Source organism: Pelophylax lessonae, assembly GCF_965119305.1.
Source record: "Pelophylax lessonae genome assembly, chromosome: 1".
Classification (NCBI taxonomy): domain Eukaryota; kingdom Metazoa; phylum Chordata; class Amphibia; order Anura; family Ranidae; genus Pelophylax; species Pelophylax lessonae.
This window is the reverse complement of record NC_138768.1, coordinates 210,640,294-210,663,914: the sequence shown is the minus strand read 5'-3', so window position 1 is coordinate 210,663,914 and position 23,621 is coordinate 210,640,294. Positions and strand designations below refer to the sequence as shown.

The window sequence follows — 23,621 nt, the reverse complement described above, 5'->3', positions numbered from 1 at the left end:
TGTACACAGCAATCGATACAGCGTGCGAGGAGAGGAGAGAAACTGCAGCTGCACGCCTCCTCTGCCTTAACCATGCACCATCCGTGTTTAATCTGTGCCCAATCAGTGCCTCATCCGTGCCCCATCTGTGCCCCATCCATGCCTAATCTGTGCCAAAATCCATGCGTAATCTGTGCCCCATCCATGCATCATCCGTGCCTCATCCATGCATCATCCGTGCCACATCCGTGCCCACCCATGCCACCTCAGTGCTCATCAATGCCACATCCGTGCTCATCCATGCCTCATCCATGCCACATCCGTGCTCATCCATGCCTCATCCGTGCCACATCCGTGCCTCATCTGTGTGACATCAGTGTTCATTCATGCCACATCCATTCTCATCCATCCCACATCTGTGCTTATCCATGCCACGTCAGTGCTCATCCGTGCCACATCCATGCCACGTCAGTGCTCATCCATGCCACACCCATGCCACTTCAGTGCTCATCCGTGCCACGTCAGTGGTCATCCGTGCCACATCAATGCCACGTCAGTGCTCATCCATGCCATGTCAGTGCTCATCAATGCCACATCAGTGCTCATCCATGCCACATCAATGCCACATCAGTGCTCATCTGTGCCACATCCATGCCACATCAGTGCTCATCCGTGCCACATCCATTGCCACGTCAGTGCCACATCCGTGCCACATCAATGCCACGTCAGTACTCATCCATGCCACGTCAGTGCTCATCTGTGCCACACCCATGCCACTTCAGTGCTCATCCGTGCCACGTCAGTGGTCATCTGTGCCACATCAATGCCACGTCAGTGCTCATCCATGCCACATCCATGCCCTGTCAGTGCTCATCCATGCCACATCAGTGGTCATCCGTGCCACATCAATGCCACATCAGTGGTCATCCGTGCCACATCCATGCCACATCAGCGCTCATCCGTGCCACATCCATGCCACGTCAGTGCCACATCAATGCCACATCAGTGCTCATCCGTGCCACATACATGCCACGTCAGTGCTCATCCGTACCACATCAATGCCACATCCATGCCATGTCAGTGCTCATCTGTGCCACATCCATGCCACTTCAGTGCTCATCCGTGCCACATCCATGCCACGTCAGGGCTAATCCATGCCACATCAGTGCTCATCAGTGCCACATCCATCCCACGTCAGTGTTCATAAGTGCCACATCAGTGCCCTACAACAGTGTCTCACAAAATTGTAATGGGAAGTCAGGAAATGACGATGTTCCCTGTATGTTGGGCCTCTGTATTTGGTCAGGCTGTTGAAAAGTGTCACATATGTGGTATCGCCATACTCAGGAGGAGTAGCAGAATGTATTTTGGGGTGTAGTTGCAAGTATGCCTATACAGTGTGTAAGAAATAACTTCGTAATATGACCATTTTGTGAAAATCGTTTTTTTTTTAATCTTCATTTTGCAAAGAATTGTGGGAAAAAATTACAACTTCAAAAAACTCACCATGCCTCTTACTAAATACCTTGGAATGTCTACTTTCCAAAAAAGGGTCATTTTGGGGGTATTTGTACTGTCCTGACTTGTTAGGGTCTCAAGAAATGAGATAGGCCGTCAGTACATCAGGTGTGATCAATTTTTTAATGATTGGTACCAAAGCTTGTAGACTCTATAACCTTCACAAAGACCAAAAAATGTATACTTATTTGGGTTATTTTTACTATAGTTATGTAGCAGTATAAATTTTGGCATTTTTTCATTTATAGCGCAAAAAATAAAAAAAACCCAATTATGATTAAATACCACCAAAAGAAAGCTCTGTTTGTGTGAAAAAAAGGATGAAAATTTCATATGGGGACAATGTTGCATGACTGAGTAATTGTCATTCAAAATGTGAGAGAACTGAAAGCTGAAAATTGGTCTGGTTAGGAAGGGAGTTTAACCACTTAAGCCCCGGAGGATTTGGCTGCTAAAGGTCCAGACCCCTTTTTTCAACTTGGCACTTCGTGACTTTAACTGATAATTGCGCGGTCATGCAATGCAGTACCTAAACGAAATTTACGTCCTTTTTTTCCCACAAACAGAGCTTTCTTTTGGTGGTATTTGATCACCTCTGCGCTTTTTATTTTTTGCGATATTAATAAAAAAAGAGCGAAAATTTTGCAAAAAAAATGACATTTTCAACTTTGTCTTTTAAAAAATATCCAATATACTCAATTTATGTCATTTTTTTTGGCCAAAATATATTTAGCTACATGTCTTTGACAAAAAAAAAATCAATGAGCGTATTTTTATTGGTTTGCGCAAAAGTTATAGCGTCTACAAACTATGGTGTAAATACTGAAATTTACGAAGCTTTAATTTCTGACTGCCTATCTCATTTCATGAAGTGCTAAAATGGCGGGGCAGTACAAAACCCCCCCAAACTACCACTTTTTGGAAAGTAGACATCCTAAGGAATGTTCTGAGGGGCATGTTGAGCTCATTGAATATTTTATTTTTTTGTCACAGGTGTTTGAAAAATGACAAAAATAATTTTTTTTTTTTTTTTTTACACAAAGTTGTCATTGAAATGATATATTGCTCACACATGCCATGGGTATATGTGTAATTACACCCCAAAATATATTCTGCTGCTTCTCCTGAGTACAGGGATACCACATATGTGAGACTTTTTGGGAGCGTAGCTGTGTACGGGAGCCGGAAAACAAATCACCACCATCAGAATTTCAAAGGGCGTACATTTTTCATTGCATTTTCTCACTACCTATAACGGTTTTGGAGGCCCTGAAATGTCAAGATACCACAAAACCCCCCCAAATGACCCCATTTTGGAAAGTAGACACCCCAAGCTGTTTGCTGAGAGGCATGGTGAGTCCATGGAATATTTTATATTTTGCCACAAGTTTCGGGAAAATTACAATTTTTTTTTTTAATTTTTTTTTTTTACACAACGTTGTCACTAAAAGATAAATTTCTCACACATGACATGGGTATATGTGGAATGACACCCCAAAATACATTCTGCCACTTCTCCTGAGTATGGGGATGCCCCATGTGTGAGACTTTTTGGGAGCCTAGCTGTGTACAGGACCGCGAAAACCAATCAACACTCTCAGGTTTTCTAATGGCGTAAATTGTTCATGTCACCTCTGCACTACCTGTCGCAGTTTCGGAGGCCCTAAAATTCCAAAATAGCACAAAACCCCCCCAAATGACCCCATTTTGCAAAGTAGACACCCCAAGCTATTTGCTGAGAGGCATGGTGAGTCCATGGAATATTTTATATTTTGCCACAAGTTCCGGGAAATATATATATATATATATATTTTTTTTTTTTTTTACACAAAGTTGTCAGTAAATGATATATTGCTCACACATGCCATGGGTATATGTGAAATGACACCCCAAAATACATTCTGCTGCTTCTCCTGAGTACAAGAATACCCCATGTGTGAGACTTTTTTGCAGTCTAGCCGCGTACAGGACCCGGAAAACCAATCTGCACCTTCTGGCTTTCTAAGGGCGTAAATTGTTGATCTCACTCCTTACTACCTATCACACTTTTGAAGTCCATAAAAGGCCAAGATGGCACAAAACCCCCCCAAATGACCCCATTTTGCAAAGTAGACACTCCAATCTATTTGCTGAGAGGCATGGTGAGTATTTTGCAGCTCTCATTTTTTTTGGAAAATGAAGAAAAAACAGGAAAATGCATTTTTTTTCCTCTTTTTTCAATTTCCAAAACTTTGTGACAAAAAGTGAGATCTGCAAAACACTCAACATGCCTCTCAGCAAACAGCTTGGGGTGTCTACTTTCCAAAATGGGGTCATTTGGGGGGGTTTTGTGCTATCTTAGAATTTTAGGGCCTCCGAAACTGTGATAGGTAGTCAGGAGTGAAATCAACAATTTACGCCCTTGGAAAGCCTGAAAGTGGAGGTTGGATTTCGGGGTCCTGTACTCGGCTAGACTGCAAAAAAGTCTCACACATGGGGTATCCCTGTACTCAGGAGAAGCAGCAGAATGTATTTTGGGGTGTCATTTCACATATACCCGTGGCATGTGTGAGCAATATATCATTTACTGACAGCTTTGTGTAAAAAAAAAAAAATATATATATATATATATATATATATTTCCCGGAACTTGTGGTAAAATATAAAATATTCCATGGACTCACCATGCCTCTCAGCAAACAGCTTGGGGTGTCTACTTTCCAAAATGGGGTCATTTGGGGGGGTTTTGTGCTATCTTAGAATTTTAGGGCCTCCGAAACTGTGATAGGTAGTCAGGAGTGAAATCAACAATTTACGCCCTTGGAAAGCCTGAAAGTGGAGGTTGGATTTCGGGGTCCTGTACTCGGCTAGACTGCAAAAAAGTCTCACACATGGGGTATCCCTGTACTCAGGAGAAGCAGCAGAATGTATTTTGGGGTGTCATTTCACATATACCCATGGCATGTGTGAGCAATATATCATTTACTGACAGCTTTGTGTAAAAAAAAAAAAATATATATATATATATATATTTCCCGGAACTTGTGGCAAAATATAAAATATTCCATGGACTCACCATGCCTCTCAGCAAACAGCTTGGGGTGTCTACTTTCCAAAATGGGGTCATTTGGGGGGGGTTTTGTGCTATCTTGGAATTTTAGGGCCTCCGAAACTGTGATAGGTAGTCAGGAGTGAAATCAACAATTTACGCCTTTGGAAAGCCTGAAAGTGGGGACTGGTTTTCGGGGACCTGTACTCGGCTAGACCTAGACTGCAAAAAAGTTTCACACATGGGGTATCCCTGTACTCAGGATAAGCAGCAGAATGTATTTTGGGGTGTCATTTCACATATACACATGGCATGTGTGAGCAATATATCATTTAGTGACAACTTTCTGTAAAAAAACAACAAAAAAAAAGAAATAATAATTTTCCCGACACTTGTAGCAAAATATAAAATATTCCATGGACTGACCATGCCTCTCAGCAAATAGCTTTGGGTGTCTACTTTTCAAAAAGGGGTCATTTGGGGGGTGTTTGAACAGTCCCGGCATTTTACGCTCAATCTTAGCCACACATCACCCACTCTTCTAACCACTTGAAAACCAAGCCTTTTCTGTGCCTTTTTGTTTACATGAAAAAATATTTTTTTTTTACTAGAAAATTACTTTGAACCCCCAAACATTATATATTTCTTTAAAGCAGAGGCCCTATAGAATAAAATGGTGGATGTTGCAATTTTTTTTGTCACACGGTATTTGCGCACAGATTTTCCAAACGCAATTTTTGCGAAAAAAATACATTTTTTTTAAATTTATTGCACAAATACACTATATAATTCCAATTTGTTTGGTAAAATTTAAAAGATGATCTTATGCCGAGTTCATAGACACCTGACATGACATACTTTAAAAATTGCGCACACCTGCGCAGCGGCAAAAACGTACGTACATTTTTAAAAACCTTTAAAAGTCTCTACAGGTTACCACTTTAGACTTACAGAGGAGGTCTACTGCAAGAATTACTGCACTCGATCTGGCGATCGCGGCGATACCTCACATGCATGCTGAAATTGCGGTTTACATATGACACTAGACCAACGCTTGCGTGTGCCATTGCGCGCAAGCACGGGGGAAAGGGGGCGGAGCTCTTTTATGTTATTTTGACACCTTTCCTTTAATTTTTTTTTTTTAAATCATTTTTATTGCTATCACAGTGAATTTAGATATCCCCTATGATAGCAATCGGTAGTGACAGGTACTCTTTTTTTTAAAAATTGGGGTCTTTTATACTCTAGATCTCTCCTCTGACCTTAATGCTTCTGACCACGCCAAAATTGGTGTGATAAAATACTTTCCCAATTTCCCAATGGCCCTGTTTATTTCTGGCGAAAAAGAAATCATGAAATGCTCGTAGCCTCCGGCATCTTAGGCCATAGAGATGATTGGAGCCATTCTAATCTTCAATTAGCTCTATGGTTAGATAACTGAACCACCGGCTGCACTCTCGGGTTAACCGGTGGGACAGGAGAGCCCGAGAAAAACCACGGAAGGCTGCGGAAGGCGGCGGTGGGGGGGGGGGAGGCCCCTCCCACTGCATGTAAAAGCAGTCTAGCGGCCAATTACCTGCTAGGATTGCTTTTACATGTAAGCCGACCGCTGGCTGTAAAAAACGATACCAAGATGATGCCTAAATCTGCAGGCATCATCCTGGTATAACCACTCAAAGTCCAGCAACGTACCAGTACATTGCTAGTCCTTGTTTGGCATATAGGTTTTTTTTTTTTTCATGCAGCCTGTGGGCTGAACGGAAAAAAAGAGAACCTATCAGAAATCAGCACAAGAATAATGCGTAGTATTACTCATCATTAACCGCCCAAACAACCACCCACTGAATTTAATGATGGGTATACACGGCACTATCCACGTATACCAAAATAGGATTTTAACTGCAGTGCTGAAATCAGAAAATCACCACAGCTGCTATCAGCAAAGGTATCCATATATGCTGAGCGCAAACACTGTTTGTGTCAGAATATATAAAATCAATGCGTGGTAGCCGACGAGTACCTGCAAGAGAAACAGGTCACAAAAGAATGAAAAAACAAAGTACATTAAAAAAAAGTACATTAGGAAGAGTAGGACATATAAAATGACTGACAACAACAAAAGTTTTTGGATTCTCATCATTAACCGCCCAAACAACCACCCACTGAATTTAATGATGGGTATACACGGCGCTATCCACGTATACCAAAATAGGATTTTAACTGCAGTGCTGAAATCAGAAAATCACCACAGCTGCTATCAGCAAAGGTATCCATATATGCTGAGCGCAAACACTGTTTGTGTCAGAATATATAAAATCAATGCGTGGTAGCCGACGAGTACCTGCAGGAGAAACAGGTCACAAAAGAATGAAAAAACAAACAAAGGACATTTAAATGTACAGTAAGAAGAGTAGAAGGACATATAAAATGACTGACACAACAACAGTTTTTGGATCCTTTTATTTTTCTTTCTAACTGTTTCTTCATGTCTTGATTTGGGACTGCGATCTTCTGCGATCTTCTCTTCCAGCTTGGGTCTCTCAAAATGTCGATGGACATCCAACATCCTTCGAGACCCTGTGTTTGTGTGCCCTACACTGTGTCGTGCTGTACCCTACACTAATACTCCACTAGTGTATGGTAGCGCTCAAAACATTCCCCGATGCAGAGACCAGGTTGGTCAGGACATTTGGGACAATAATAACGGGTGTCACGCCTAAATCCGCGCCTGCGACAGACACGACATCTTCTTTGGGGCCATCTTTGGGTAGGGGTACTCGGGAGGGCATAAGGAAAATGCCTCTCATGCAGCCGGCTCACTGCATCTGGAAGGGGAAGTTGGGCAGGCATGCCTCCTGGGTACAGGTAGGCAAGGATGATCTCTTCCTGGAATTCCCGGAAAGATCCAGTTCGTCCTGACGCCTTGTATAGGACAAAGGCGTTCAGCATCGCCAATTGGAATAAATAAACAGACACTTTTTTGTACCAGCGTCTGGCTTTACGGGCAACTAAATACGGCGCCAAAATCTGGTCGTTAAGGTCCACCCCTCCCATGTTAAGGTTATATTCGTGGACACAGAGGGGTTTCTCCACAACGCCAGTTGCCGTAGTGATTTGGATTGTCGTGTCTGCGTGAAGGGAGGACAGAACATAAACATCCCGTGTATCCTTCCACTTCACCGCAAGCAATTTGTCCGTTTTCAAGCAGGCTCTCGCCCCCCGACTAAGACGGGAATCTACAAGCCGTTGGGGGAAGCCCCGGCGATTAGGTCGCACGGTGCCACATGCGCCAATTTGTAATTCGAGCAGGTGACTAAATAGTGGCACGCTTGTATAAAAGTTGTCCACGTACAAATGGTACCCCTTTCCGGATAAGGGTGACACCAAGTCCCAAACGATCTTACCGCTGCTCCCTATGTAGTCTGGGCAGTTGGGGGGCTCCACACAGCTATCTTTTCCCTCATAGACCCGGAAACTAACTGTATAGCCTGTGGCCCTGTCACACAATTTATACAGTTTGACCCCGTATCTGGCACGCTTGCTGGGGAGGTACTGTTTCATAGCAAGGCGGCCAGTAAATTTAATCAGGGACTCGTCAACGCAGACAACTTGTTCGGGGGTAAACAAGGCTGCAAACCGCTGATTGAAGTGGTCTATGAGGGGCCGAATTTTGTGGAGCCGATCGTATGCAGGGTCTCCCCGAGGACGACAGATTTCATTGTCGCTGAAATGCATAAATCGCAGAATTTGCTCATATCTCGCCCTGGACATGGAGGCAGAGTACATGCGCATATGGTGAAGTGGGCTAGTGGACCAATATAGCCGCAATTCACTCTGTTTAGTTATGCCCATGTGGAGGGAAAGGCCCAGAAAGATCTTAAATTCGGAAACCATTAAAGGTTTCCAGCCGAATTGTCTGGCAAGGGGCGAATTTGGGTTGGCGGCGATAAATTGTTGAGCATATAAATTTGATTGATCCACAATAGATCTGAAAAGATCTTCCGTGAAGAACAGCTCAAAAAAGTTCAGGGGCGTAAAACCAGCTGTCTCCACGTGGATTCCAGGTTGGGCGGTGAATGGGGGAAGTACTGGCGCTGTAGTATCAGTGGGTTGCCAATTAGGAAATGCCAGCGCATCAGGGAGGGCACTATGGGCTCTACGGGCCTGTCTTCGAATACGCGGTGGCTGCGGGCCACTACTTGTGCTAGCCACCGCACCAGCTTCAACTGCACTTAGGGGACTCGCCACGTCACCAGGTCTTACTGCAGTGCTGGTTGTACTAGGTCCAGGGTGTACTAGGCCGCTGGCGCTTGCCAGGTCGCCAGAAGGATGAGCGGCACTAGTACCCACACTCTGCTCCATACGAGCACCCTGCGATTCCTGCATCTCAACAACACCAGAATGGGGTCGGGTACGCCTGGGTCTAACAGGGACCCATCTGTCGTCGGAGCTATCTGTCAGGGAGCCGCTGCTGTCATTTGGTTCGTATACTGACCCTGATTCTGCCGGTGAGGCTTCCCCATCGCTCTCACCTGACATGGTCATTATACTGTAAATAGCTTCATCACTGTACGAACGTTTAGACATTTTGGTAACTAAATTTACCCGTACAGTGATGCGACTCACAGGTAATAAAAGCACCTGGTTGTCGAAGATTATTTCAAGCGCTACCAAAAAAACTGCTAATGCTAGCAGGGATCAGGCCTGACTCTGCTAACACAGCGGTTTTGTGTCTTGTGTTTTTTTGTAAGTGACAGTAATCTGTTGATTACTACACTTACCTGGGTGAAAGGGTTAAACGCAGGTGCTGGCAGGAATCAGTGCTGATCATGCAAACACTGCGTTTTGGGAACCCTAAACTATGGGGGCGCTAGTATAGTTCTGATCAGATCAGATATTGATCTGTTCAAACACTATACTAGAAATGGAAGTGTATGTGCGTGCGTGCGTGTGTGTGTGGCAATCAAGGGGTTATTTCTAAACTATGCGCTGGGGATCTGGGGGGGGGTGGCGGGGACCCTAAACCTCCTTTGGGAAAGAAACTAGCTAGCTAGCACAACCTCAAGTCACAATGACACCAATACAAAATACAGTAAAAACAGTATATTATGTGTGTATTAGTGCTAATGTGACAGAGGGTGTAGGGGTTAACGGGATGTGATCAGGGGGGGATCAGGGGTTTAAATCTTTATTGGAAGGGGCTGGCGGGTATCCTAAGGATAAAAGGAACGGTGGCAAGCGCTAAACCTGGTCACAAGTCACACTTATACGGGTATATAGAAAATGCTATATACTGTATACAGTGTGCGTTGTGGCAGGGGGTGTAGGGGTGATCAGGGGGGGATCAGGGGATTAAATCTTTATCGGGCGGGTGGGGGGGACCCTAAACCTGCTTGGGACACAAACTTAGTCGCCTGCGCTAATTCTGATCACAATCACACTAATACAAAAATACAAAAACACAGTATATTACGTTTGTATTAGTGCTGATGTGACAGAGGGTGTAGGGGTTAACTAGCGGTGATCAGGAGGGGATCAGGGGGGATCAGGGGCTCAAATCTTTATTAGGGGGGGGTGGCGGGTAATTCAAGTGGAAAAGGGGGGGTCGCAAGCGCTAGACCTGACCACAAATCACACTTATACGGGTATATAGCAAAATGCTATATACTGTATACGGTGTGTGTTATGGCAGGGGGTGTAGGGGTGATCAGGGGGGGGTCAGGGGCTTAAATCTTTATTGGGCGGGTGGCGGGGACCCTAAACCTTCTTGGGACAGAAACTTAGTCGCCTGCGCTAATTCTGATCACAATGACACTAATACAAAAATACAATAACACCGTATATTGCGTTTGTATTAGTGCTGATGTGACAGAGGGTGTAGGGGTTAACGGCGGTGATCAGGGGGGGTTCAGGGGGGATCAGTGGGTTAAATCTTTATTAGGGGGGGGTGGGGGGTAATTTGAGTGGAAAAGGGGGGGTCGCAAGGGCTACACCTGTTCACAAATCACACTTATACAGGTATATAGGTATATGCTATATGCTGTATATAGTGTGTGTTGTGTCAGGTGCTGTAGGGGTTAATTGGGGGGGCGATCGGGGGTGAAATGTGCCTATCTAGCTGTGTGTGATGTGCTTGGTGCAATACTCACAGTAAGATGTGCTCTCCTCTCACGCTGGATCCAAAAAGACCGTTGTGGGGGGAGGGCACATCTCCTCCAAGCCTGTGTTTACATTTCACAGGCTTAGAGGATGATCTGATTGGGCAGGACCGATCAACAGGTCCAGACCAAAAATGATTGGCCTGGACCTGATGACTGATCGGTTCTGAACCCAATCGAGTCATCGGCGGCGGCGGCGGGGCGCGGGAGCGCGCACAGGGCCGGCAAAAAGTGCTGACGTAGGCCTACGTCAGTTTGCCTGGCCGGGGCTGAGCGCCGACGTAGATCGTCGTGCGCCGGTCGTTAAGTGGTTAAGTGCCTAGTGGGTAAGTGGTTAAAGTGTTAACAAACATACATCATATATACTGTACAATAAATCCCAGCAAATAATTGTATTTACTTAAAATAGAATGGATTGTTTTTAAAAAAATAAATAAACAATTGTATCGAAGATTGTTGTTTGTCTGTGTTTGACTTGTGTTTGGGATGCCCCAAAAATGCAACTCAGCAAAATTCCATTGACTTAACTCAACTGCATGCACTCAAAATGTGCATCAGATTTGATAAAAAGCAGCATTTGACAAGAACGCCTGTTGATATGAACCCTCTTAGGGTCCTTTCACATGGGCTTTCTGCCCGGCGGTCTCTGCTGAGCAGGCGAATGACAGGTCTGTCTCCACTCTGTGTGCAGAGACGGAGCTGTCAGATCCCTGCTCTCCTCTATGGGAGATCGGATGAAAACAGACCGCCTGTCCTTTTTCATCCGATCCTCCAGACGGATGGCAAATAGGGATACCATCTGTCTGGAGTTCACGGACAGGATTGGATCGGTGACATGTCTGCTGACACCCGCTGCTCCATAGGGGTGCATGGGGCGTCCGATCACGTCCACCTGAAAAACTGGCAGATGGACCTGATCGGAAAGCCCGTGTGAAAGGGGCCTAACACAAGTAGTACTGATAATAAATGTGCTCAATCCAAAGGCACTTGAGGTTATGTGACCTAGAACAGGGGGTATTCGGTAAACATTGGCTTTGGTAAAGGGGTATATGTTTTAATAAAGTAAAAAAAAAAAAAAACACTTATAAGTGAATCCAGACTAACAATGTCAATATTGTGAACTGATTGAATGCTATAATAAAAAGTCTTACCTGAGAAGGCTTTACAAAGTCCCCCACGTCCCACAGCCTTTGCTGATATTCATGCAGGTCTTTAGTAAGTGAAGATCCTTTGAGTTTTGTTATTACAGAAGAATGAGGATCAGAATCACTTTCTTGATATCCCTTCTTTACAATAAACACCCACCTGTTCAATAAGTACAGTCTATCAGGATCTATTTATTGTATTAAAGTGTTACTAAACCCACAACATTAAAATCAGACTGTATATGCAGGAAAGCATGCTTGTTATACTCACCATGGAACCTAAAGGGTTAATCCACCACATTGTGTAAAAAGGCTGTTTGATCCTGTCTCCTCTGATCCTCCCCTTCTTCCACTGACCCCTGATAATTAACTGATAACACAGAGTCTATGGAGTCAGGCTGCACTTGCTCAGTTTGGTGTGTGTTGCTTAAGAGTTTTTTTTTTTTTTCTTGGGAGAGTGCATGTGATCAGCACAGAGCCAATTAGCACTGTCCAGACAGAGGGTCAGGAGCCTTGCACTTCAGGGGTTCAGGGTAAGGTCCTACCACTTCGGGGTGGGGGGGGTGTAGACAAAAGCACACCTTTAAGTGCCCTTTTTTGTGTGTGTTTCACATGCAAATTTTACACCTAATGGTTTTCCTTTTCTTTCGCACCACCCTGGATTAAAAAAAAAAAATAAGATTGGAGCAGAGTAGATATTTTTTTTGGCAGCAGCAGCCTACATAAAATATGTTTGAAATTTTATAGACATCAGCATTGAGCCAATCATGGTAATGGCCAATCACTTGTGTCAGAGAACACCCAAACCACAGAGGGGAATCACTTGTGAGTTGCACTGCATTGAAACATATGCTGCATGCTTAGTTTCAGTACTTGGGCATTTACTTCACACTGAATGCACATGGTGCTACCATATTACACTGGTGTAACTGACTCTAAGCTAAAGGCCTGTACACATGATAAGAAAATCGGAAGTAACATTTCATCCGATGAACGATCTGCCGATTTTCTGTTTGTTAATCTAGTGCTTTCGGCAACAGATTACTAATTTTCGGACGACAAAAACTGGATGTGCAGGCTGTAAAATTTTTATCGTACGTCAACACAATGTCCGATTTTTGATTAATTAGTACAGTTTTGCGTCCGAAAAAAATCATAAGAGCAAGACTAGGCATGCTTGGAAACAAAAGAATACATACAAAACAGTTCAACGCATTACATCACTTCTGGAGTTGAATTCTGTCGTATGAGAATTTTCATATGAAAGTAACCTCTTCACTTTCCATATGAGACTAGCATGCAACAAAAAACGGACGAAAGATCGTCTGATAATCTGATCGTGTGTACGAGGCTTTAGTGTTAGCTTTCCCTTTGTGGTGATACCTCTTCATCCCCCAATCAGCATGCTGTAGGCAATTCAGTGACCAAGTTGCACTTCTAAGGCCCCTTTAACACTTGGAGTCTGTCGGCAGACTCCGTTTTTCTCAGCGGGGGATCGATCCGCCGATCCCCCACTGAGCAGGCGGATGGGAGCTTTGTCACTATGTGCGGAGACAGAACTGTCAGGTCCAGGGCTGCCGCTAGAAATCCTGGGGCCCCATACAGCCTACCTCACAGGGCCCCCCGCCTTCCACTGAAAATATCAAAATTATATTATCACCCCCTCCCCCAATCCCTCTTCCTAGCAGAAATCCCTCCAAATCACCCCTCACAGTGCAACCCCCTAAAGCCTCGTACACACGCAACGAATTTCTGCCGACCGCTCGTCCGTCTTTTGTCCAGAGTGCGTGTCTGTTGGTTGGAATGTGCTCTAGACTGCACACGAATTTTCCCGTATGACAGAATTCTACTTCAGAAGTGATGTCCTGTGTTGGATTGCTTTCTATGTGTTCTTTCATCTCTGTGCATGCGTAGTCTTGCTCATAACATTTTTCCCCATCGAAATCTGTACTAATGAGAAGAAAATCGGACGTGTGTTGACGGAGGACAAAAATTTTATAGCCTGCACATCAGGATTTTGTCAGCCGAAAAGTCGGAGTCGGCTGTCGAAAGCACCATACTAACAATCCGAAAATCGGCTGATCGGTCGTCGGACGAAATTTCCCCTGCCGAATTTCTTCTCGTGTGTACGAGGCTTAAATCCCTCCACAAATTCACACACCCATCCCCGTACAGAGTGCAGGGGTCAGGAATGCATTACGTACAGAGTGCAGGGGTCAGGAATACGTTCAGGAGAATGCTAGATACAGAATGCAGGGTTCTGGAGTGCATTATGCACAGGGTTCAGGAGAGTGCTAGATAGGGAGTAGTGCCTTACTAAGCTCACCAAGATTTCCCATAGATGCAAATGTTAGACAGGGAGCAGTGAAATACCAAGTTGACCAAGATTCTCCATTGAGGCCAATGTTAAAAATCGGGAGTAGTGCTATACCAAGGGTGACCAAGATTTCCTATTGAGGCCAATGTTAAAAATCGGGAGTAGTGCTATACCAAGGTGACCAAGATTCTCCATTGAGGCCAATGTTAAAAGTCGGGAGTAGTGCTATACCAAGGTGACCAAGATTCTCCATTGAGGCCAATGTTAAAAATCGGGAGTAGTGCTATACCAAGGTGCCCAAGATTCTCCATTGAGGACAATGTTAAAAATCGGGAGTAGTGCTATACCAAGGTGCCCAAGATTCTCCATTGAGGACAATGTTAAAAATCGGGAGTAGTGCCATACCAAACTGTACATAGTAGCGAATGTACGTAAATGCCTCTGTACTGCACCTCTTCCCAGCTGCTACAACCTCTGCAACACACACACCTCTCCTCTGCCCTTATCTTCCCCAAAGGTCCCCCATCTTCCACATGATTACCTTTCTAAAATACCTTCTGTTGCTGGCTGCCATATCTTCCTTCTCCTTCTTCCCTATGCACGTGTTGCTTGACACAGGGGGCGGGTCTGAGTAGCAGTCCCGCCCATTACCGACATCACAGCATGAATTTGACAGGTTCAGTCTCTCATTGTGGCTGCATAGTGCACACCCAGCTGGGTTTGTTAGCCAATCCCTGGCTGTTCTAAATGTTCCCCCTGCTGCAGGTCCTGAGCTAGGAGGTAACATTTATCACCAAAATTATGCCGGACAAAGGCTCTGTACAGTGGGACAGCGGGACAGTCCTGCCCAGGTTGGGAGGTATGCTGTCATCCTACCGATCTTCCTGCTGTCCGGGTCCCCCTTTGTGCCGGGGCCCCATACAGGAGTACTGGCTGTACCCCCCTGATGGCGGCCCTGGTCAGGTCCCCGCTGTTCTCTATGGGAGAATAGGATGAGAACGGACCACCTCTCCGTTCTCATCCGATCCCATCCGCTGGACGGATGGAAAATAGGGTTTGCATCTGTCCAGATTTGACGGACCGGATTGGATCGGATGTCAGCGGACATGTCTCCGCTGACATCCGATGCCCCATAGAGATGCATGGGGCATCCGTTCAGATCCGCCTGAAAAACTGACAGGCGGATCTGAACAGTCTGCAAGTGTGAAAGGATCCTTAGATGCAGTGGATAAAAGTGTGGTCACCCACCCGACTGTGATGGCTGTCAGGGATGAATAAATGAGCTGTATGCCTGGAGTTCAGTTTTAATTAGTTTTGGTCAGTGAGTCACCTGAATTTAATCAGCCACAGAGCCTGGCAGTTATATACTGTATGTCTAATAAGAGAGATGAGTTGGCAGGTCTGCTGTGTACACATGTGTACGATTGTATTAAAATGGAACAAAGGTTCTGCTGTTATTCACTGCAAGCAGGCAGGCTCTTTTTTCATGCAATGTCTCTTCTCCAATAATGGTGCACCTACCTGTCTGCCCACAGCAATCTCCAACATGTGAAATGAGCTGTACATGCACAGCTCAGCTTACAGAGTAGGCCCAATTCTTTTGTGCCGGAATGACTATCTTCTGTGCATGCACAGGAGTGACATCATCAAACACTGGCCAATGAAATGGCTCAAAACTAGCACACAGAAGAAGATGTCAGCGCCAAAAAAGGGATTAAGACTGAGACTGGGATTAAGTGAGTGTAGCCCAGGTTATTTCTGCTTAAGGCTCGGTTTCCACTAGTGCGACTTGCGGTGCGACTTGACACATGTCAAGTCGCACAGCAAGTCAAAACCCATTGTTTTCAATGGGGCCCGTTTCCACTGCCGCGGCTTCAGTTGCCGCGACCTCAAAAGTAAATCGTGTACTACTTTTGAGCGCGACTTCCCTCTATATATGAGGGACAAGTCTAACTGAAGCCGCGGTTTACTTTTGCTACGAAGTCGTGCTAGAAGTAGCACGACTTCGTAGCCGCACTAGTGGAAACCGAGGCTTAAAGTGGAACTAAACCCACTGATTTAACTGTTTCCCAAAACTGTTGCATTCAAGGCATCCCATTAATAAAAACTGTCACAGTCGCTTCTGCTCTTAACCAAACTGTTATTCCATCAAATGGCTGGTGTCATAATTAAAGTGATTGTAAAGTCAAATTTTTTTTTCTTGTTTTTAACAAACGTCATACTTACCTCCTCTGTGCAGTGGTTTTGCACAGAGCAGCCTGGATCCTCCTCTTCTCGGGTCCCTCTTCGGTGCTCCTGGCCCCTCCCTCCTGATTAGTGACCCCACAGCAAGAAGCTTGCTATGGGGGCACCTGAGCCGAGCCGCAGCTCCATGTGTCCATTCAGACATGGAGCTGTGGCATGGCAATGCCCCCTTTCTCTCCTTGTTGGCTCACTGAATTTAATTGACAGAAGCAGGAGCCAATGGTGCTGCGCTGCTGTCTCAGCCAATGAAGAGGGAGAGTCTCAGGCAGCCGAGACACTCCTGCTGGATCAAGATGGGCTCAGGTGAGTATAAGGAACCGGAAAGGGGGGGGGGGGGCTGCTGCACACAGAAGGCTTTTTATCCTAAAGATAAAAATCCTTCTGACTTTACACCCACTTTAATCACATGTGCAGCACCATGACAACTGCATATCAAACAGATGGCAGCTTCCATGGCCGTAAAGGATAGGAGGGTTTAGTTCCACATTAGGTGCATTTATCAGATAGGTTCCTGCACATGGACTAGGCCCCAAATATAATGTTTCTTTACATTGCTTCAAGCATAAGCAAAGTGCAGGTTACAGGTTTCCCTGTAAGTGTGTCACCATTAACACAACACTTGCACTGAAGCGCAATGCGCAGCACAGTAGAAAAATGCATCGTGGTTCAGTTTTGCCACGTTACCCAATATGGGGACAGAAAGGTGACCTCAAATCATGGCTTTCACTGCCCAACAATTTGATTTACTATACAGCATCCTCTGAAGACTATATTAGCATTTTTTAATGAAGAGTTAAAAATGTCACATTGTCACTTTGCTTTCTGTAGATCCATCAGATCTCATCTAACCAATACAGTTACTGTAACAATTTTATCCACATCATCTTCATCATTGTAGCCCATTGTCTTTTATAGAATTCTCTCACATCCTCTAGCTGAATGTGTTAGAAAATCAAATCTAACTCACCCAATAATATAACATAAAATGCCCAGATGAAGCAGGCGATGAAACACTCCAACCTTCGTGTTCTTTGTCAGCACGTATTTCTCTGTCTTGTAATCTAAGATGGGTGGAAAAGATTTTATACAGGCTGCTTCCATTACTGCTCCATGCGCAGAATGACTCTGCTGCTTTCCTGCTCTTTACCGGGTTAAAGGGACAGATCTGCTGCGTCTGTGTTCACCATAAGCATATGGAATGCATAATATCATTCAAAGGATGCACAGCCACATCATTGATATCCTGCCAAGTAATAAGGCGATAACAAAATCATCAAATATTATTTTAAATTCCGTGCAATGTAAATTAGGACATTATAGCCCATTCATCCAATGAATGAAGTTAGTGGAAGCGAGTGTAGCACCCTCCTAGGTATCTGCTAGGAAAAAACATATGTGGCCCTGTCTGCTTATCAGGGGGGATCTGATCAGTTAGTTAATCTGTCACATGCTTCCAGGTGTGGTCTGTTGAGTCTGGGGAGTCTCCCCACTGTATCCAATGAGGGATCTTGTTGGACAGTGGAGGAAACCTGGCCTATAGCACATCAGGGTTTGTGACTGTCCCAGTGGGCGGTGATTGATGCTGTGCACCCTGGGATTGGAAATAAATGCTGAGGGAGCATGTGACAGAGTGTCTTTTGGCGGGAGCATCAGTCCCAGGAGGAGGTGACGGCTGTCTCTCCTCCTGTAAAAGTGAGAAGGTGGTCCAGGCAGTCGGCCCAGGGATCGGAGGTTGAACTGGACTGCAAGGGATCCAGAGTTGCTGACCGAGTGGAGCTGCTGGGCAGAGATCTTCTGGAAAAACAGTGTCGTGAGTACTCGAGATCTGCCCAGGGGTCTGCCTAGGAGAGGGGACCACTCCAGAGAGGTCAAAGGGGATCCAGGAGCCAGCTAACCAGGAGTGTACAGTAAAGGGGGTGCCAAGTAGTAAAGCCCTGAAGTTTGGGGAGTGAAAGGGGGCGCCAGGAAGGGCCCTGAAGTGTTCAGCAATACAGTTTGCATTAAAGTCAACTACCTCAGGAAGGAGTACTCTGGGGAGCTCAAAGGGACTTTTCCACAGTCAGAGGTGAAGTTCTAGTAACTGGCCTTGCCGAGGCCAGTATCTGTCAGCGTTAATCAGCATTAGTGAAGCGTTAACCAGCATCAGCGAAGCACTAAATAGCTTCAAGCAGCATTTTTCAGTGTCCCTGCCTAAATGTGCATAGTTCAGTTGTTGGAGTATCCCACTTCTCCCTTCTCAAATCCAAGTTCTCAAATAAACCCTAAAAACCAAAGAAACTGGACTGGTTCTTGTCTAAGGTGCTCACACTTGAAAAACATGCTGAAAGGTACTGTTGTTGCTAGCGGTAACCCAGGGGGCCCCACACTCAGCAGCTCCCTTAGGAGTAGTGCTACACAAGCATTAATTTTCACTGGTACACCAAGAGGCCATTATAATAAAACAAGCATCTGCATCTTTAAATATAGCTACCGTATATACTCGAGTATAAGCCGAGTTTTTCAGCACATTTTTTTGTGCTGAAAACGTCCCCCTCGGCTTATACTCGAGTCAAGGAAAAAAAAAAAAATTTCTCTCCGCTCCGACGGGTTTAAGGTTTAAAAATGGCGCCGCCCGTCGCATACATGTCACCGCGCACGCGCCGCCGCCGCTCGTGTAATTTCGGCTATTCCCGGCGCCGCTCGGGAGAGGCCGGGAATAGCCGAAAGTATACGAGCGGCGGCGGCGCGTGCGCAATGACGTGTCGGCGCCGGGCGGCGCCATTTTTAAAATGAAGGCGCCTCTGGAACAGGTAAGTGAAACAGCTTCACTACCTGCCATGGGCTGCGGGCACACTACAAGGGATGCAGTGCTGCGGGCATGGTCCACATGCACCATGCCCACAGCACTGCATCTCCTGTAGTATGCCCACAACCCCAGATCCTCTTGTACCATGCCAGTACCCTGCAATCTCCTGCACCATGCCAGTGCCCTGCATTCTCCTGCACCATGCCAGTACCCTGCAATATCCTGCACCATGCCAGTACCCTGCAATCTCCTGCACCATGCCAGTCACCCTGCATTCTCCTGCACCATGCCAGTCACCCTGCATTCTCCTGCACCATGCCAGTCACCCTGCATTCTCCTGCACCATGCCAGTCACCCTGCATTCTCCTGTACCATGCCAGTACCCTGCATTCTCCTGCACCATGCCCGCCGCCCTGCATTCTCCTGCACCATGCCAGTCACCCTGCATTCTCCTGCACCATGCCAGTCACCCTGCATTCTCCTGTACCATGCCAGTACCCTGCATTCTCCTGCACCATGCCCGCCGCCCTGCATTCTCCTGCACCATGCCAGTACCCTGCATTCTCCTGCACCATGCCAGTACCCTGCATTCTTCTGCACCATGCCAGTCACCCTGCATTCTCCTGTACCATGCCAGTACCCTGCATTCTCCTGCACCATGCCAGTCACCCTGAATTCTCCTGTACCATGCCCGCCGCCCTGCATTCTCACCCTAGGCTTATACTCGAGTCAATGATTTTTCCCATCTTTTTGTGGTAAAAGTAGGGGTCTCGGCTTATACTCGGGTCGGCTTATACTCGAGTATATACGGTAATATAGCTAACACATTAACCATATGTTTAGAGATGCACACAAGTATGGAAATAATACAAGCTTTATATAAAAAGAGATTAATAATAGAACATACACCCAATGTACAAACAGGTATTATATGCAAAGGACCCGACAGGAGTCCTGGTGGAATTGCACACATATACCTAGGTATCTATAATTATTAATAAAGATAATGCAGATGAATGTTGCAGCAAAGTTCAGTTGTAGAACCCCTGAGGATCATTGCAATGTGGCATCTTGGTGTTGGAGACCTGAAAACAAGATCAGCTGTAACGTGGAGATCCTCTCGCCGTTGTCCAACCAGCCTGGAACACAGCTTCTCACCCGCAGAAACTGGGGTGTGGCACTGGAACTCAGAGTCAGCCTATCTAATCCACGTCTTAGTCCCTAGTAGTTTCTAATCTGTCATGCAATTGGACTTCTAACTACCAGAAGTGGCCATTGGATGCCTAACCTGGCTCTAGTCTATGCTGGTTTTTGAGCTCTGAGCTAAAACTAGCTATAGAATCCGAGACCAGAGGGGACAGGATTAACTAAATAAGCAGGAGCAGCATGTAAACTCTATTGCAATAAAGAGGTTCACCCACTAACATACAGCAAGATGACCACTACACATACAAAGTAGTACAGACCTAGCTATCTAGCACTCTACCAGTCAGATAATTTAATAATAGGACAGAGATTGTCTGTCACAATGATTCAAATGCACACTCAAGAAGCTATGGGCAGCTGCAGTTAAACTATTAGAACATATGAATACTTGCCTAATAGTCTCTGCTTCTGGTCCAGGTGAAAATACAACAGCAACCCCTGTATGTATAACGTCATCAGTTCTGTTCTGTCTCTACTTCCTGGAAGCTTCCCTTTATGAACATAGGAGTCCTCCAATCATGTTTTCTGACCCAGCTAGCCGGGACAGGAAGTATCTGTGTGTAATGGACCGTTTCAGCAGACAAGGGGTTAAAATCCGTTTAGGCGATATGCCCCTTTCTGAGAGACAGGCACAGCTACTGCAGAACACCAAACTCCCGAACTGGATACAAAATAGCACTCCAACCTGGAACCTCACGAGTAGCTGCTAGCAGACGAACAGGAAAAGCATACATCAGCTTACACTCCTAGCAATCAGTCTCCAACAGCATACAGTGAATCCCCCCAATAACGAGACAAAGCTCCGAGTTGAGGGTAAAACAGGAACAACAACATTTATTGGAAGAACACAGCACACTTTTATACAGAAATTGGAACATCCTTCCCCCAACAACCGCTTTCCCATTGGTCAATTGCACAGTACCTGCAGTTCCCAATAAGGTCCTCTCCAGCCATGCAAATGAGGGCTTAAAAATGAGTCAGCAGTGATTGGTCAGATAACTTGACCAGAAGGACTGCCATGCAAATGAGGACTTGAAAATTAATCAACAGGGATTGGTCAGATACAGAACAATGGTTCCCTAACGAGCCCTCAATACATCCCTTAGCAGACAACAGGTGAGGTCATTAGCACACCTGACAATAAGTGAATGGAGAGCCACCTCAGACAGCCCGTCTCCTCAGAACTTCCTGTAATGACCATATTAGGAGTTGACTTCCTGTTCAGAGACCTCATGGTAAATGGGAACAAAAATCTTCATATTACAAGGGAGACATTTTTCCTGAATATGACTGTCCCATTTGTAGTAGTCCAAACCATATTTTCAGTGTTCAACACCCTCCTGGTCACCCTGCATTCACCAAATCCATACGAATTAGAACCAGGGGCTGTTTGTTCGGTAGATAGAATCTACCGAACGGCTGTGCAGAAAGGGAGAAATAAATCCTTCTGCACCGTAAAATTAACCCTTTAGCTGCCGGTCCATAATCCAAAGGCAGCAGGTGGGCAACCAGGCTCCTCCAATGCAATGTGGCGAGGTTGGTCTCCTCACACTGTGTATAACCAACTAACTACTGTATGTGGTAAATAATAAGTATAGCCACTTAGAAATGCAGACAATAGAGGACAGCACATTCCTACAGATGGCCATAAATGATGTAACTCTTGTGTGCCTTTGCACAGGTGTTACATTTTCCCCAGCATCTGGCTCCATTCTAGCACAGTTCCCAACTGTCCCTGATTTGGAACAAAGTCCTCCTGTCCCTCTTTCCTCCTCATTTGTCCCTCATTGCAAAACCTTTAATTACATTTCTAAATTGCTGCATTTGTAAATATCAAAAACCTGTACAAAGGAATAGCGGTGTTTAAAAAAAAAAAAGCACTTGTGGGTTTAACTAATCATGTGTTTGTATAATTCTCCTTTAAGGGATGTGGCAGAGGGCGTGTCCTATGCCTACATACTTTTGCTAATAGGTGTCTCTCGTTCACTTGTCAAAAGGTTTGGAGGTATTTTCTAGGCATTTTCAGATGCCAGATAATAGCTGCGTGCAATGCATGGTGTATGCAGGGTACATAGAAAATGAAAAACTGTTAGCAGCTGAGGAGACAGTATTTTGCCAAAAGTGACTTAGATGAGACAGGGGTCAGCATGGTAGAGGACAGATGTGGCTGCTGTCAGGGTAAAGGACAGGCGTCACTGCTGGCAGGATAACGGTCAGGGGTCACTTTTGCCAGGGCAGAGGACAGGGTTCACTGCTGGTAGGGCACTCGGCAGAGCTCCCTGCACTGCACATAGCCTGGGTACAGGCAGCAGAGCTCCACCTCCACACACCACACATAGCTGGGATCACATTCCCTTACACACAGCCACAATCTAACCAGTGTGTAGTTGGCTGCTATTTACAGTTCTGGCCTGTGAAATTCCCTCATTGGAACACCAGCGCAACTGCAGTAGCCAGCTACACGCTGTGCAGATGGTGGCTGTGTGTAAGGGAATTCGATCTCAGCTATGTGTAGTAAGTGGAGGAGGAGCTCTGCTGAGTGCCCTGCTGGAAATGACCCCTGTCCTCTGTTGAGTGACCTGCCAACAATGAGCCCTGTCCTCTGTCCTTCCAGCAGTGACCCCTTTCCTCAGGGCCACTGATAAGGCAGTACAGCCAGCCCTCTTGTACTGGGCCCAGGCTTCATTAGTTCAAAAGGGGGGCCTGGGCACCTGTCAAGCAGGAGGGCCAGCAGTACTGCCTTATTACTGACACTTGTAAATATTGTGCAGTGCTGACAACTTATACTTGTCTTTTCTTCGTCTGGCTGCATCCTGCCCCCCCCCCCCATATCACTCCAGCCTGCACCACCACATCTCTCCCGCCCACCCGCCAGTTTATTTACCTTGTTCCTCCGGAATGACAGATGTCGGCGGCTTTCCCCTCAGGCTCCTTCATGTCCCTTCACGGCGCGCCGTCTCCTAACCCCTTCTTGACCAATAGCATAGTTGCCAACATTTGAAAAGAATTTCCAGGGACACTTTGCAGCACAGCTATCAATTACTTACCACACCCACTTCCCTGAAGCTCCACCCACTCAGTATAATTAATCTCCGCCTATTTATCAGATTATAGGGTCTACTTCATAAAGAGAGAATTACAGGAAATTGAAAAGGGAATTGAAAACTTGAGGCCAAAGTAGCAGAGTTGGAATAATTCTCCCGTTCAGCTGCACTACTTCTGCCTAAAGTTTAAAATTCTC

The 23,621-nt window shown here is 45.7% G+C and overlaps 1 protein-coding gene across 1 annotated transcript in view; it reads right to left on the bottom strand.

Annotated features, from left to right (window-relative positions):
• P2RX6 (purinergic receptor P2X 6) overlaps positions 1–17,567 on the bottom strand; it is a gene marked incomplete at its 3' end in the record, with an annotated part of 83,232 nt that extends 65,665 nt beyond the window's left edge. The window contains exons 1-2 of the mRNA XM_082243599.1: positions 17,357–17,567; positions 11,835–11,988 (exon numbers count right to left, since the gene is read on the bottom strand). Coding sequence (XP_082099725.1) covers positions 11,835–11,988; positions 17,357–17,490 — 288 coding nt within the window. The 5' untranslated portion in view covers positions 17,491–17,567. The remainder of the gene's footprint in view (positions 1–11,834; positions 11,989–17,356) is intronic.
• Positions 17,568–23,621: the final 6,054 nt, after the last annotated feature.